The sequence below is a fragment of the Oncorhynchus keta genome, chromosome 7 (genome assembly GCF_023373465.1).
Source record: "Oncorhynchus keta strain PuntledgeMale-10-30-2019 chromosome 7, Oket_V2, whole genome shotgun sequence".
Taxonomy (NCBI): Eukaryota; Metazoa; Chordata; class Actinopteri; order Salmoniformes; family Salmonidae; genus Oncorhynchus; species Oncorhynchus keta.
The window spans coordinates 13,618,056-13,632,411 of NC_068427.1; the positions used below are offsets into that span (position 1 = coordinate 13,618,056).

Consider the following 14,356-nt stretch of genomic DNA (forward strand, 5'->3'; position numbering starts at 1 on the left):
CTCTCAGAGAAGCCCATTTCAAGGCTCTGCCTGGGTGCATTTTATTTGAGTCCAGTCATACGGGAGCCAAGTGTTTTCAGTGGTGCAAGGTGAGCTACAACCACCACTCCCCCTGCGAGACACTCCTCTCGGTTTCACCGGTCACTGCCGTGATCCTTATGGACAGGATGCCATTGAATGTTTCGTACAGCAACACAAAATACAGGATTGGGAAGAATCACATTTCCTAAGTGGGTAATTGAAATCATAAACCGTTCTTTTCTTTGAGTCAAAGTGGAATAAATAAAGTGGTTAGGTTGTTTGCATCAGTAACGGTGATAAGATTGTCTGGGCTTAATTGAACTGACGCATAATTACAGAGCTCATTTGGAAGCAGGTGTCTGAGGCTCTTGGAAATAATTGAAGGTTAACGAAAACGACGGAGCTGTATTAACTGAACCAGCATTTGTATCACCCAATAATTGGCTCCTTTATTCGTCACAGTCCAGCGACTCAGCAGAGACGAATGGCTTCCCACAGGAAGTTACATTCTCAACCTACACTGGAACATAAACATTAGTCCTTGGACTTCTACACGATGCAGAATGTATCATCTCCAGAGCTGTATTAGCATCACCAAGATTGCTTGAAGAAAATGTCCATTTTGACTGAAATCTGTAAGGGGAATAAATGTTCTCATTTGCATTGTCTTGGAATCACACCCTTTGCACTCTTTCAATGTTAACCAAACACAAACGCTTTGGGACAGCTCTCTGATATGGAGCATAAACGTCCTATTGAATTGTTTTGCATATTGCTCCATCACCTTAACCAACAATCTGTAAGCCCATCAATTCCAATTACACGCATTATTAAACTTTGATCACGTCCAAAGCAGGCCTTTGAAAATAACAAGCATGGCTGGTTTCCTCTCTATATTCTCGGCCTCTCGAGGTAGACTGTCTATGAACACCAGACTGTGAAATGCCTGCTGTCGGACCGGCCACTAGGATGGCCACCCTCCATTTCACACCACAATTACAACTTCTCTGTCCCCAACACACTGCCCATGAGGAGATGGTTGTCCTAAAGAGGCTTTAGTTTCCTTGTCCAGTTGAAAAGGAAACAAATCCCAGGTTCAATCTCAATTAATCTAGCTGAACCTCTGGTTTTTAATTATGCTATAAATGATTTACTGGTAGTTTGTCAGAATGTGTCCAGATATGGTATTGGTTTCATCTGCTTGGTATACAATCTTTCCATCGATTTTTGTGGGATATTGACATTTATGATGATTTGTGCTTTAAGAGCGGTCTTAGATGCAGCCTCTTCTTCCTAACCACAGCACTGGGAGTTCTCTCTCAGCCCTATCTCTGCACCTCCAGCTCCCTCATGTGGTCACTGAGGTCCCAGACGTTCTGCACACCATGGGGTTCTCCCCCTATCCCCTCTCAGAGGTAGAGCTCTCATATCTATCCATCAGTCTAGTCATTGGGTTCCTGATGCGCCAGCTCCATCTCCCACCCTGGGGAATCACTGCTTCATTATGCCCCTGATAGATACTGACATGCCCGTTGTGCGCGGCTGGTCTAATGAAATGGTGATGATGATATTCACGGGGGCTCAATGCCACGCCACCCCCCTTTTTGCACTCTCCCTCTTTCACGCACGCACGCACATACACACGCACACAAACACACACACACTCCATAAATAGCCTTTTAATAATATACCATATCTTCTTAAATGTTGCTAAACATGTTTATTATGATCAACTAAAAAAACAAAGTATTTAACTAGACAAGTCAGTTAAGAAAAGAAAAAAACATATTTTACAATGACGGCCTACCCTGCCCAAACCCTGCCCTAATAACCCGGACGATGCTGGGCCAATTGTGCGCCGCCCTATGGGACTTGTGCCTGTTATTGACCTCGCGGTTCACTCCCAGTGCAAGGCTTGATTTGTCTTGGCAGAAAGCAAATGTATGAGTGCAAGATGAATAGTGCATCGACAGCAATGTGTTCATTTCTCTGGCTATCGTGTCTGAACCCCTAATGGGGCTCTTGTTAAAGTTGAAAGGCCGCTAGTAAATGTCTCTCTTGGACAGTTTCTAAAGGCAATTAACATTTGCCGAGAGCAATTACACTGCAGCCAGGCAGCCTGTATGCTGATTACCACCATGTAGTTTAGAGGAACAAGAGGACCGTGATGCAGTGCTCAGCCTCACTCCAACACGGTTCAGTGTTTCTAACATGAGGAGGGCTGACACTGCCAGGGTATTCACTGTGAGCCATGACCTGGCCTGGCAGGGAACAAGGTGTCAGTGGTTGAGATGAAAACAATAAACAGTGATAACTGTGTGATAAACATTTCACCAGCATATATACCTGTTCTGACCTGTCAGCTAAACAAACACAGGCTTTTCTTCCTCTCTCTGAGAAATACTTTATCTCTGCCTCCCCAGCACAGTGTGTCTGTGAGATACAGCTCCTCGAACCACAGTCTCCCCTTTATTTTGACAGCCTCCTCTTCCCAGGGGGTACAGAGGATTCATTAAAATACAAACCCGCTGCAATGCACAATTCAAGTCTTTTTATTTAATTTTTTACACTGGTTCTGATTATGCCTGCAGTCACTAAGCTCTGTCAGAATGCGTTTAGAAGGCTCTCATTAGCTTCGCTACTGGACCACAAGCAGAGAGCCAAAGCCAGACAGGAAGGAGATCATGGCAGGCGACCACAGCTCTGGAGGATCCCATCATGACAGGCCAGGCCAGGCGGTTGGTGTGGGCAGCCCAGAGAAGAGACAGCTCTTTGCCACGCGGTGCACGCTGAAGGATCAAACATGTGGACTGCCACATTTAACCCAGAGAGGTAATGTTTTTTCTTTAAAGAGCATTGTAACCCTTACCGTTAACGTAAAATATTGGTCATCTGATCTACACACACATTTTCATGCCCAGTTTGTTGCCAGTTCATAAGTAAAATATACTCATTTATTTTACGGGCTTCTGTGTTTAGCGTTTGCTAGTGTTGACATTCCCAAACTTTTTGGGTCTTTCTTCAGTAATATACACCACTGAAATGTTGACTCTTTCAAAACATCCAGGTCTGTGTCCTGAAAACTCCTCAGAGGTTGCAGAGTATATTTTACCGTACTGTAAGAATAGATTTTCAGGTACACTAAGAATACTATATTTCCTTGGTCCAGACTTGCAGTGTAAATTACTTGGAGGACTGAATGGATATAAATCTGTGACAGCCACATAGAGCGGCCCTGAGAGGAGTGATGATTGCAGGGACTTAAGGCGTCAGCAAGCTGCTAGTGAAATACTGAGTTTATTTATTTACTTCTAGGAGGATAGTGTCATTGTAGACACTAGATTGTTCACTGCTTAAAAGTATTAGGGACAAAACTGTAATGTCACAAATCTAATATGTTTGCACAATATATAAATCATATAAATAAAATAGTATTACCATAGTACTGAATTCATAAAGGCACACATATTGTATTAATTTCAGTCCAGGAATGCAGATTAAGTATTCTTTCATTCTTACAGTTTGTTATCAGAGTCAGTGATAACCATATGCATGGCTCCTCCCACTGATGATACTGGACAGCACCATCCAGCACCTATGGAATCAACAACCACGTTGGTGTTTTCATTTACAGTGTTTGGGTGCCGCCACGATGGATAAAGGCGCTGATACAGTTTGCTGAGGAAAACATTATATTTATGTCAGGTCGTCTATTATCCAACTGTTCAACATGAAATTCCTTTCTCATTCCAAAGAAAGACCTGGAACATGATGGAACATCATGAGACGCGCTGACAAGGTTCGGCTGTTTTGTGATGATTCCCCAATCATGAGATACAGTGCCTTCAGAAATTATTCATACCACTTGACTTGATCCACATTTTGTTGTGTTACAGCCTGAATTCAAAATTGATCAAATATATTTTTTAAATGGTCACCCATCTACACACAATAACCACCCCATAATGAAAAAGGAAAAACATGTTTTTAGACATAATTTGCAAATGTATTGAAAATGAAATACATAACTACTCACACCCCCAAACCAATACATGTTAGAAACACCTTTGGTAGCGATTATGGCTGTGAGTTTTTCTGGGTAAGTCTCTCTAAGAGCTTTGTACTTATTGTACAATATTTGCACATTATTCTTTTTTAAATTTTTATTCTTCAAACTCTGTCATGTTGGTTGATGATCAAAACTAGACAACCATTTTCAAGCCTTACCATAGATTTTCAGATTTTCAAGACGATTTAAGTCAAAACTGTAACTGGGCTCTTCAGGAAACTTCAATGTGGTCTTGGTAAGCAATTACAGTGTGTATTTGACCTTGTGTTTTAGGTTATTGTCCTGCTGAAAGGTGGATTTGTCTCCCAGTAGGTGGATTTGTCTCCCAGTGTCTGTTGGAAAGCAGAGTGAACCAGGTTTTCCTCTAGGAATTTGCCTCTGCTTTTCTCTATTTCTTTTCTTTATATCCTAAAAAAAAGTAAAAAACCTAGTCCTTGTCGATGACAAGCATACACATAACATGATGCAGCCACCACCATTCTTGAAAATATAAATTGTGGTACTCAGTGATATGTTTGGGGCAAATCCAACACAACACAATGCTTTCTATTCAGGACATAATGTTTTACTTTAGTGCCTTATTGCAAACAGGATGCATGTTTTGAAATATTTTTATTATGTACAGGCTTCTTTCTTTTCACTCTGTCACTTAGACTATTATTGTGGAGTATTAGGCGTAAATATTTTACTTATCCAGTTGCGGCCCACGTCTTGGAAGCAGGCCACTTGATTTAGTCTCTGCGTTATATTGGCATCGAACATGTCATCGAACATGTCACCCTCCCCAGGAGAGGGGGTGACCTTGATAATGTATTGTTAAAACGAGAGGCTGCCTGGATCTTTAATTTAAAGACCCTTGCGCCCTTCGGTCTCAACGTAGACTTTGATCTGAAGCCATTCTTGTGATTATTGTGACTTTGCCATTGTAATTGTTTGTAAGCTTGTGTAGTCAAATTAATCTATGATCGTATGCTATCCATTTGTTGTTTGTATACTGTTCTTTGTATGACATTTTAATATTTGATTATTAACCAATGATATTAGGCCACTCTTGGCCATGATTACAGACACCTGTGTCTTTTGACACTATATAAACGAGTCATCCCGTGTTTGTGATTATACCCTGATGAAGACAGCTTGGCTGTCGAAACGTTGGTAATTAAATTTTTGCATCTGAGCTCCTAGAGTGTGGGGCTTTTTTATTTTCTAGTATTGTGGAGTAACCATCCTCAGTTTTCTCCTATCAAAGCCGTTAAACTGTAACTGTTTCAAAGTTAGCATTAACCGCATGGTGAAATCTCTGTGCGGTTTCCTTCCTCTCCGGCAACTGAGTATCTTTGTAGTGACTGGGTGTATTGATACATCATCCAAAGTGTAATTAATAACTTCACCATGCTCAAAGGGATATTTTTACCCATCTACAGTTGAAGTCTAAGTTTAAGTTTAAGTAAGCTTAACTTTCTGAACATTCGAGACGTGTAGTCCACTTGTCATTCCAATCTCCTTGCATTAGCGTAGCCTCTTCTGTAGCCTGTCAACTATGTGTCTGTCTATCCCTGTTCTCTCCTCTCTGCACAGACCATACAAACGCTCCACACCGCGTGGCCGCGGCCACCCTAATCTGGTGGTCCCAGCGCGCACGACCCACGTGGAGTTCCAGGTCTCCGGTAGCCTCTGGAACTGCCGATCTGCGGCCAACAAGGCAGAGTTCATCTCAGCCTATGCCTCCCTCCAGTCCCTCGACTTCTTGGCACTGACGGAAACATGGATCACCACAGATAACACTGCTACTCCTACTGCTCTCTCTTCGTCCGCCCACGTGTTCTCGCACACCCCGAGAGCTTCTGGTCAGCGGGGTGGTGGCACCGGGATCCTCATCTCTCCCAAGTGGTCATTCTCTCTTTCTCCCCTTACCCATCTGTCTATCGCCTCCTTTGAATTTCATGCTGTCACAGTTACCAGCCCTTTCAAGCTTAACATCCTTATCATTTATCACCCTCCAGGTCCCCTCGGAGAGTTCATCAATGAGCTTGATGCCTTGATAAGCTCCTTTCCTGAGGACGGCTCACCTCTCACAGTTCTGGGCGACTTTAACCTCCCCACGTCTACCTTTGACTCATTCCTCTCTGCCTCCTTCTTTCCACTCCTCTCCTCTTTTGACCTCACCCTCTCACCTTCCCCCCCTACTCACAAGGCAGGCAATACGCTCGACCTCATCTTTACTAGATGCTGTTCTTCCACTAAGCTCATTGCAACTCCCCTCCAAGTCTCCGACCACTACCTTGTATCCTTTTCCCTCTCGCTCTCATCCAACACTTCCCACACTGCCCCTACTCGGATGGTATCGCGCCGTCCCAACCTTCGCTCTCTCTCCCCCGCTACTCTCTCCTCTTCCATCCTATCATCTCTTCCCTCTGCTCAAACCTTCTCCAACCTATCTCCAGATTCTGCCTCCTCAACCCTCCTCTCCTCCCTTTCTGCATCCTTTGACTCTCTATGTCCCCTATCTTCCAGGCCGGCTCGGTCCTCCCCTCCCGCTCCGTGGCTCGACGACTCATTGCGAGCTCACAGAACAGGGCTCCGGGCAGCCGAGCGGAAATGGAGGAAAACTCGCCTCCCTGCGGACCTGGCATCCTTTCACTCCCTCCTCTCTACATTTTCCTCCTCTGTCTCTGCTGCTAAAGCCACTTTCTACCACTCTAAATTCCAAGCATCTGCCTCTAACCCTAGGAAGCTCTTTGCCACCTTCTCCTCCCTCCTGAATCCCCCCTCCTCCCTCTCTGCAGATGACTTCGTCAACCATTTTGAAAAGAAGGTCGACGACATCCGATCCTCGTTTGCTAAGTCAAACGACACCGCTGGTTCTGCTCACACTGCCCTACCCTGTGCTCTGACCTCTTTCTCCCTCTCTCTCCAGATGAAATCTCGCGTCTTGTGACGGCCGGCCGCCCAACAACCTGCCCGCTCGACCCTATCCCCTCCTCTCTTCTCCAGACCATTTCCGGAGACCTTCTCCCTTACCTCACCTCGCTCATCAACTCATCCCTGACCGCTGGCTACGTCCCTTCCGTCTTCAAGAGAGCGAGAGTTGCACCCCTTCTGAAAAAACCTACACTCGATCCCTCCGATGTCAACAACTACAGACCAGTATCCCTTCTTTCTTTTCTCTCCAAAACTCTTGAACGTGCCGTCCTTGGCCAGCTCTCCCGCTATCTCTCTCAGAATGACCTTCTTGATCCAAATCAGTCAGGTTTCAAGACTAGTCATTCAACTGAGACTGCTCTTCTCTGTATCACGGAGGCGCTCCGCACTGCTAAAGCTAACTCTCTCTCCTCTGCTCTCATCCTTCTAGACCTATCGGCTGCCTTCGATACTGTGAACCATCAGATCCTCCTCTCCACCCTCTCCGAGTTGGGCATCTCCGGCGCGGCCCACGCTTGGATTGCGTCCTACCTGACAGGTCGCTCCTACCAGGTGGCGTGGCGAGAATCTGTCTCCTCACCACGCGCTCTCACCACTGGTGTCCCCCAGGGCTCTGTTCTAGGCCCTCTCCTATTCTCGCTATACACCAAGTCACTTGGCTCTGTCATAACCTCACATGGTCTCTCCTATCATTGCTATGCAGACGACACACAATTAATCTTCTCCTTTCCCCCTTCTGATGACCAGGTGGCGAATCGCATCTCTGCATGTCTGGCAGACATATCAGTGTGGATGACGGATCACCACCTCAAGCTGAACCTCGGCAAGACGGAGCTGCTCTTCCTCCCGGGAAGGACTGCCCGTTCCATGATCTCGCCATCACGGTTGACAACTCCATTGTGTCCTCCTCCCAGAGCGCTAAGAACTTTGGCGTGATCCTGGACAACACCCTGTCGTTCTCAACTAACATCAAGGCGGTGGCCCGTTCCTGTAGGTTCATGCTCTACAACATCCGCAGAGTACGACCCTGCCTCACACAGGAAGCGGCGCAGGTCCTAATCCAGGCACTTGTCATCTCCCGTCTGGATTACTGCAACTCGCTGTTGGCTGGGCTCCCTGCCTGTGCCATTAAACCCCTACAACTCATCCAGAACGCTGCAGCCCGTCTGGTGTTCAACCTTCCCAAGTTCTCTCACGTCACCCCGCTCCTCCGCTCTCTCCACTGGCTTCCAGTTGAAGCTCGCATCCGCTACAAGACCATGGTGCTTGCCTACGGAGCTGTGAGGGGAACGGCACCTCAGTACCTCCAGGCTCTGATCAGGCCCTACACCCAAACAAGGGCACTGCGTTCATCCACCTCTGGCCTGCTCGCCTCCCTACCACTGAGGAAGTACAGTTCCCGCTCAGCCCAGTCAAAACTGTTCGCTGCTCTGGCCCCCAATGGTGGAACAAACTCCCCACGACGCCAGGACAGCGGAGTCAATCACCACCTTCCGGAGACACCTGAAACCCCACCTCTTTAAGGAATACCTAGGATAGGATAAAGTAATCCTTCTCACCCCCCTTAAAAGATTTAGATGCACTATTGTAAAGTGGCTGTTCCACTGGATGTCATAAGGTGTATGCACCAATTTGTAAGTCGCTCTGGATAAGAGCGTCTGCTAAATGACTTAAATGTAATGTAAATGTAACTGAGGGACCTTACAATTATCTGTATGTATGGGGTACAGAGATTGGGTAGTCATTCAAAAATCATGATAAACACCATTATTGCACACAGAGTGAGTCCATGCAACTTATTATGTCACTTGTTAAGCTATTTACTCCTGAATGTATTTAGGCTTGCCATAACAAAGGGGTTGAATACTTATTGACTCAAGACATTTCAGCTTTTCATTTTTAATTCATTTGTCAAAATTCCACTTTGACATTATGGGGTATTGTGTGTGGACCAGTGACATCAAAGCTAATTTGAATACATTTTAAATTCTGGCTGTGTAAAAAGTCAATGGGTGTGAATAGTTTCTGAAGGCACTGTAGACACAATAGCATACACTGCTTTCTATAGCTATACTGTCCCATTCTAAAACATGGAAAATAGCCAATGGAAGGTGATTTAACATTATACACCCTTCACATTACATTTAGAGTGACCTTAAATAGCCATCAAATAAGAGCATCAACATTTGTATAAATGCATAGCCTACTAAACTGCTGAGAAACGTTTTTGTTTTCTTTGAAACTTTTCATAATACACACATTCGTTTGATTAACTGGATTTTAAAAAAGTATTTAAAAAAACACATTGAACACACAAAAAAATCATCCACAAAGTTTTAGCACTTTGTATTTTTGACGATGCCAGAAACCAAACACAGTACAGTATAAAGATAAGCAGAAACTGCTTATTCAAAAGAAATCCTCGATCACGCTTGTATGCGATGTCATGGCGACGTTGGCTGGCTTAGCGCATGCGTAGAATCACGTCAACGGGTATCTCGCGCCAAAATGCGCATGTGCAAACATTCAAATCAAAGCCTCTCCAATATAAAGTTGTTTTTGACAAAAATGAAAACATGTCAGTTTGTCAATTTCACGAGGTTGGAGTAATAACATGTTCAACTACTTAAGATTGGTTCGAATCTAAGTTATGCTTTTAGATTTCGATTTCGAATTCAGGAACAATGTTTTACTTATGTTATTGACCTCTCAAACCCCAAACCCCGGCCTGGTCTGCTTGGCAAGCGGTCCGGAAGGCTCACGATGTTGCGTCTCTGGGTTTAGAGACTCTCTCTTGCAGTGTACCGGAAGTGTTGCTATGTAGGCAATTTCGCCTACCTTTCGCATCATTCCGGAAACAGGGAAATAAAAGCTACTGTGGCTAGCCAGCCAATCGCAGTTTCAACACAAAAATATCCAGGGTTTGAGGAGACATGGGGGGAGCACAGAGCATCGAAATACCTGGAGGAGGATCCGAAGGTTATCACGTCCTCAGAGTATGGATATTTGCTAGCACACGGGGTCATATGCTAAACCATGCTGTAACTGGGATAGCTGATAATGGGAACAACACAGAAATGCTTGTCAACAGACTGAATGATGTTGCGGCCTTCTGGTTGCTGTAGCCTGTTAGTGTGTATTTTAGGGGCTTCCTATGAGCAATTCACAACATGTTTGCTGTTCAGAAAACAAACTATGTGTAGTCTAACCAGGTAAACAGAGCAATGTCTGACAACTTGCTAGCTGACTTGGCTAGTTAGCTAGATTGCAAGCCAGCCATGAAGCTAGGCCACCACTTGACTTGAGGAACCGGTCGGGGTGTGATGTCCTTTCAATCCAGAACACATTTGTTGTTTCGTTGAATGTTTCAAGGCAATAATATGAATAAGCCATGTGCAAACTTCATGTCTCAATTTGCAGGTGCAAGAGAACTCCCCTGGTCATCTTGCAGGATTGGAACCATTCTTTGACTTTATTATTTCCATCAGTGACACAAGATTGGTAAGCAGCCATTTTTCAAATGATCTACCTCCTGTATCTGTCAGATCCCTTGCAGCTCAAATGTTTTCAAAGCCAGGGATACAAGACAACCAATAGGTGGACTAACTTTGTTTACAGGTGATGTACTTAACATGGTTGTGACTAGACAGTTACAACCAGAAGTTACTTTTCGTAGCAGGTTTTGAGAGCATTTTACCTAACCCTTTTCCTAACCTAATAATCCTGATCCTGCTACATTCATTCTCCTAACCTGCTGTGTAAGTTCTCCTAACCTGCTACGAAGAAGTCACAAATGGTCATAGCTTTATACCACCTAGTCAAAACCCTTTCAAATCTGCTAACGTCTTCACTCTTGTCAGAACAAAGATAATGACACATTAAAAGACTTGCTGAAGGTGAACGTGGAGAAACCCATCAAGATGCTGGTATACAGCAGCAAGACACTTGAGCTGAGGGAGACAACAGTCACACCCAGCAACATGTGGGGAGGCCAGGGGCTGCTGGGTGTCAGCATCCGATTCTGCAGCTTCGAAGGAGCCAATGAGAATGTGTGGCATGTTTTGGTGAGCGAATCGCATTGCAGTTTAGAGCTGCAGACATGAATGAATGTAAAACTGGAAACGCCATGATTGTGTAGCTTAATCATGATGTGAGGACTTTCAGTAACCGGAGTGCATATATTTACAATTTCGATCTGTATTCTATTTCTTGTCCTCAGGAAGTAGAGCCAAATTCTCCTGCAGCCCTGGCTGGTTTGAGACCACTCACTGACTACATCATAGGTGCAGACACTGTCATGAACGAGGTGTGTGGAATGCCTTTCTTTAGTGACAATTCAATGATGTTCTCCCTACACTAAACATTTGATGATGATGATGACTGATATAGTGTTTGACTTCGTCTTCCCCGCAGTCTGAAGATCTCTTCTCCCTCATTGAAACTCATGAAGGGAAAGGGCTTAAGTTGTATGTGTATAACACTGACACGGACAACTGTCGGGAGGTGGTCATCACTCCAAACTCTGAATGGGGTGGAGAGGGCAGGTAATGGCATTGACATTTGTTATTAATTCATTTAGCTGATGTGCCTATAGGCTGACAGGTTGCACAGTTACCCTCTCTGCCCTTCTTCAGCCTAGGTTGTGGGATTGGCTATGGCTATCTGCACAGGATACCCACACAACCATTTGAAGAGGGTAAGAAGATCAGTTTCCCCAGACAGATTCCAAGTGAGCCGGTTTCCCCACTCAAGGATGGCTTCACAGAGGTAAGACATTTTTGTAAATTACCAACTTCTTTTCACTCCTAATACCTGCCAGTCACGAGGGAATTTATGTACTATGAGAATATTCTACAGCACTAGGTGTTGATCCCAGTTTTAATTTGTTCCTCAGGTTCAGCTCTCTGCTGTCAGTCCTCAACCTGCGGTGCCTTCTGCTCCTACTGGGTTGAAACAAAATCTCTCTGACCTGTCAATCAGCTCAGCTCCTCTCACTGTACCGAACGCTCTACAAACAGGTATGCTAGGTATCATTACTCTTAATTTAGATGCATATTGCTTACTGACTTGATATCACCATGTAAGAGATTAGTATTCTAGGTGGTGTCAGAGGAAGGCCCAAAAAATGTTCAGACTCCAGTCCCCCAAGTCAAATGGCCACCCGGACTAATTATATTAATACCCCCATCCTTTGTTTTTACACTGCTGCTAATCGCTGTTTATTATCTATGCATAGACACTTTACCCCTACCTACAAATTACAACTAATCTGTACCCCCGCACATTGACTTGGTACCCCCTGTATATAACCGAGTTACTGTTATTCTGTTACTTTTTACTTATTTTCTTAACTCAATTTCTCAAACTGCATTGTTGGTTAAGGGCTTGTAAGTAAGCATTTCATGGTAAGGTCTACTACACCTGTTGTATTCAGCGCATGTGACAAATAATTCGATTTTATTACAATGGATCGTCTTTGTCCAAGGAGTGACTACTATGCCACTGTTGCCTAGCCAAGTCGGCCCGCTGCTAAGCACCGTACCTCCAATCCTCCCTGCTACCACGTTACCAGGTACTCGCTAGACACGGTTCTAGTTTGGTTACAATATTATGCTGCATGTGTAACCTGCATGTGGCTTTGTGTATTTCATTATATTCACATTTCCTGCATAGGTCTAATGTCGTTACCCGGAGGACTACCTCCCCTTCCCAACCTGCCAAACTTGAATTTCACTTTGCCAGACTTCGGCACTGTATCGTTACCAGGTATCGGAGGGATGCCACCAGCAGGTAATGTCAATGTTTAAGTTTTTATTTTTTTATACTACTTTCAGTAATATTTCTGTATTGCTGAAACATTCCACCTGTGTTCCTTAGGTTTCCCTCCATTGGCACCTCTTCCTCCCCTAAATCTATCCATGCTCAACTCCCAGCTGCCCCTGGTCCCAGGGGTAACTCTGCCTCCATCTGAGTTCACTCTTCCACCTGTCTCTGTAAATGTCTCCTATGAGCAGAGACCTGCCCTCATCCTGGACACAAAATCCTCCAGCGCCTCAGTGGTCATTGACAAATTGACAGAAACACTCCTCCCTACACCAGTGGCCTCCTTTGAACCAACAGAAGCGACCTCTGAGTCCTCCTAACAGCGGACCATCTACCAACAAGCTCTACTATCTTTAAAACTCAATCTGGAAACACTTGTAGTTATACCCCTAATTCTCTACTTTGTTCCAAAAGTGTGTATACTTCCTGTCATGGATTTACAAGCTCTGGATTGGTGTAATCATTGGAGTGTTTCTCTCTCCCCCCTTAAATCCATCATGGGAAGTGTGCACTCTGGAAAAAGGGTGGAGAATCAGGATGTAGCCATGGTTGTTGAAACAGCAAGGGTCCTCAGAAGGATGGGAGAATTGAGAGAGACCCACTTTAGTAAATTGATACTGCATTACAAGCCAAGGGCTCTATTGCAACCGTGTCGCAGAAGTTCGGCATTACAGTTTGATTGCCTTTAAATTTCAATGTTCCTGCTTTAGTGGAGACTGCATGTGAGCTCAAAGCAGCAATCAGCAGTAGAAACAAAGCATGCTCCCTACCTGTCTTGGTAAAATGCTGAGGGATATGTTACCACTCAAATTCATAGACAGAGCCATGATGCAAAAATGTGTTTACAAACATTGGAGTAAAACAAGCTTATATTTTGGTTTCTGGATAGTTGAACTCAGCTCATGAGCCATATTCTTCAAATTCTAATTGCGGAATCTGTAACGCTTCATCTTGTACTAAAACACTTAACAAGAGTGTATTTGAACCATCCCTGGATTAAATTATGTATTTTGTCTGTCTGGGTGTGAAAATGACGAGTCTTTACTTTTGAAAACCACAGGGTGTCAGTGTAGGACCAATAAATGTGACATTGCAAAGGAATCTACTTGGGTGAACAATGGGATTGTTCGATTAGTACATGTTGGGACAAATTCTTTATGGATGCAAATAGCTGTAGATCCAAGTAGGTTCAAACAAACAGTGTTACATGTAAATCTGCATGATTCATCACCCTGTAGGCCTAATGCATGTTATATGGTCCATTGAGCCCTTCAGCATTTTGTTTTAAGATGGTCAGTGGAACGGAATATATTGGTGCAACAGCTTATTAAGAATACTGGTTGCTATTATTAGACCCAAAGCATGCCTGTTTTGTTGGGCAGTGTACCTGCAAATAACCTGAAGGTCACCCTGGTCTCAGATGCCTGACTGCAGCGACAAGGAGTACTCATCCTACTTTGATCTTCCCCTCAGTTTCAATAATGAAGCCATTATCCATCAAGGGAACAGCAGAGTGCTTCT

The 14,356-nt window shown here is 44.4% G+C and overlaps 1 protein-coding gene across 1 annotated transcript; it reads left to right on the top strand.

Moving 5' to 3' along the window:
• Nucleotides 1–9,814: 9,814 nt before the first annotated feature.
• LOC118386035 (Golgi reassembly-stacking protein 2-like) lies at nt 9,815–13,854 on the top strand. Its single transcript, XM_035773398.2, has 10 exons — nt 9,815–10,008; nt 10,433–10,513; nt 10,873–11,076; nt 11,232–11,318; nt 11,426–11,556; nt 11,647–11,779; nt 11,907–12,030; nt 12,498–12,584; nt 12,686–12,802; nt 12,890–13,854. The coding sequence occupies exons 1-10, from the start codon at nt 9,946–9,948 to the stop codon at nt 13,153–13,155; spliced, it is 1,293 nt and encodes a 430-aa protein (XP_035629291.1). The 5' UTR covers nt 9,815–9,945; the 3' UTR covers nt 13,156–13,854.
• Nucleotides 13,855–14,356: the final 502 nt, after the last annotated feature.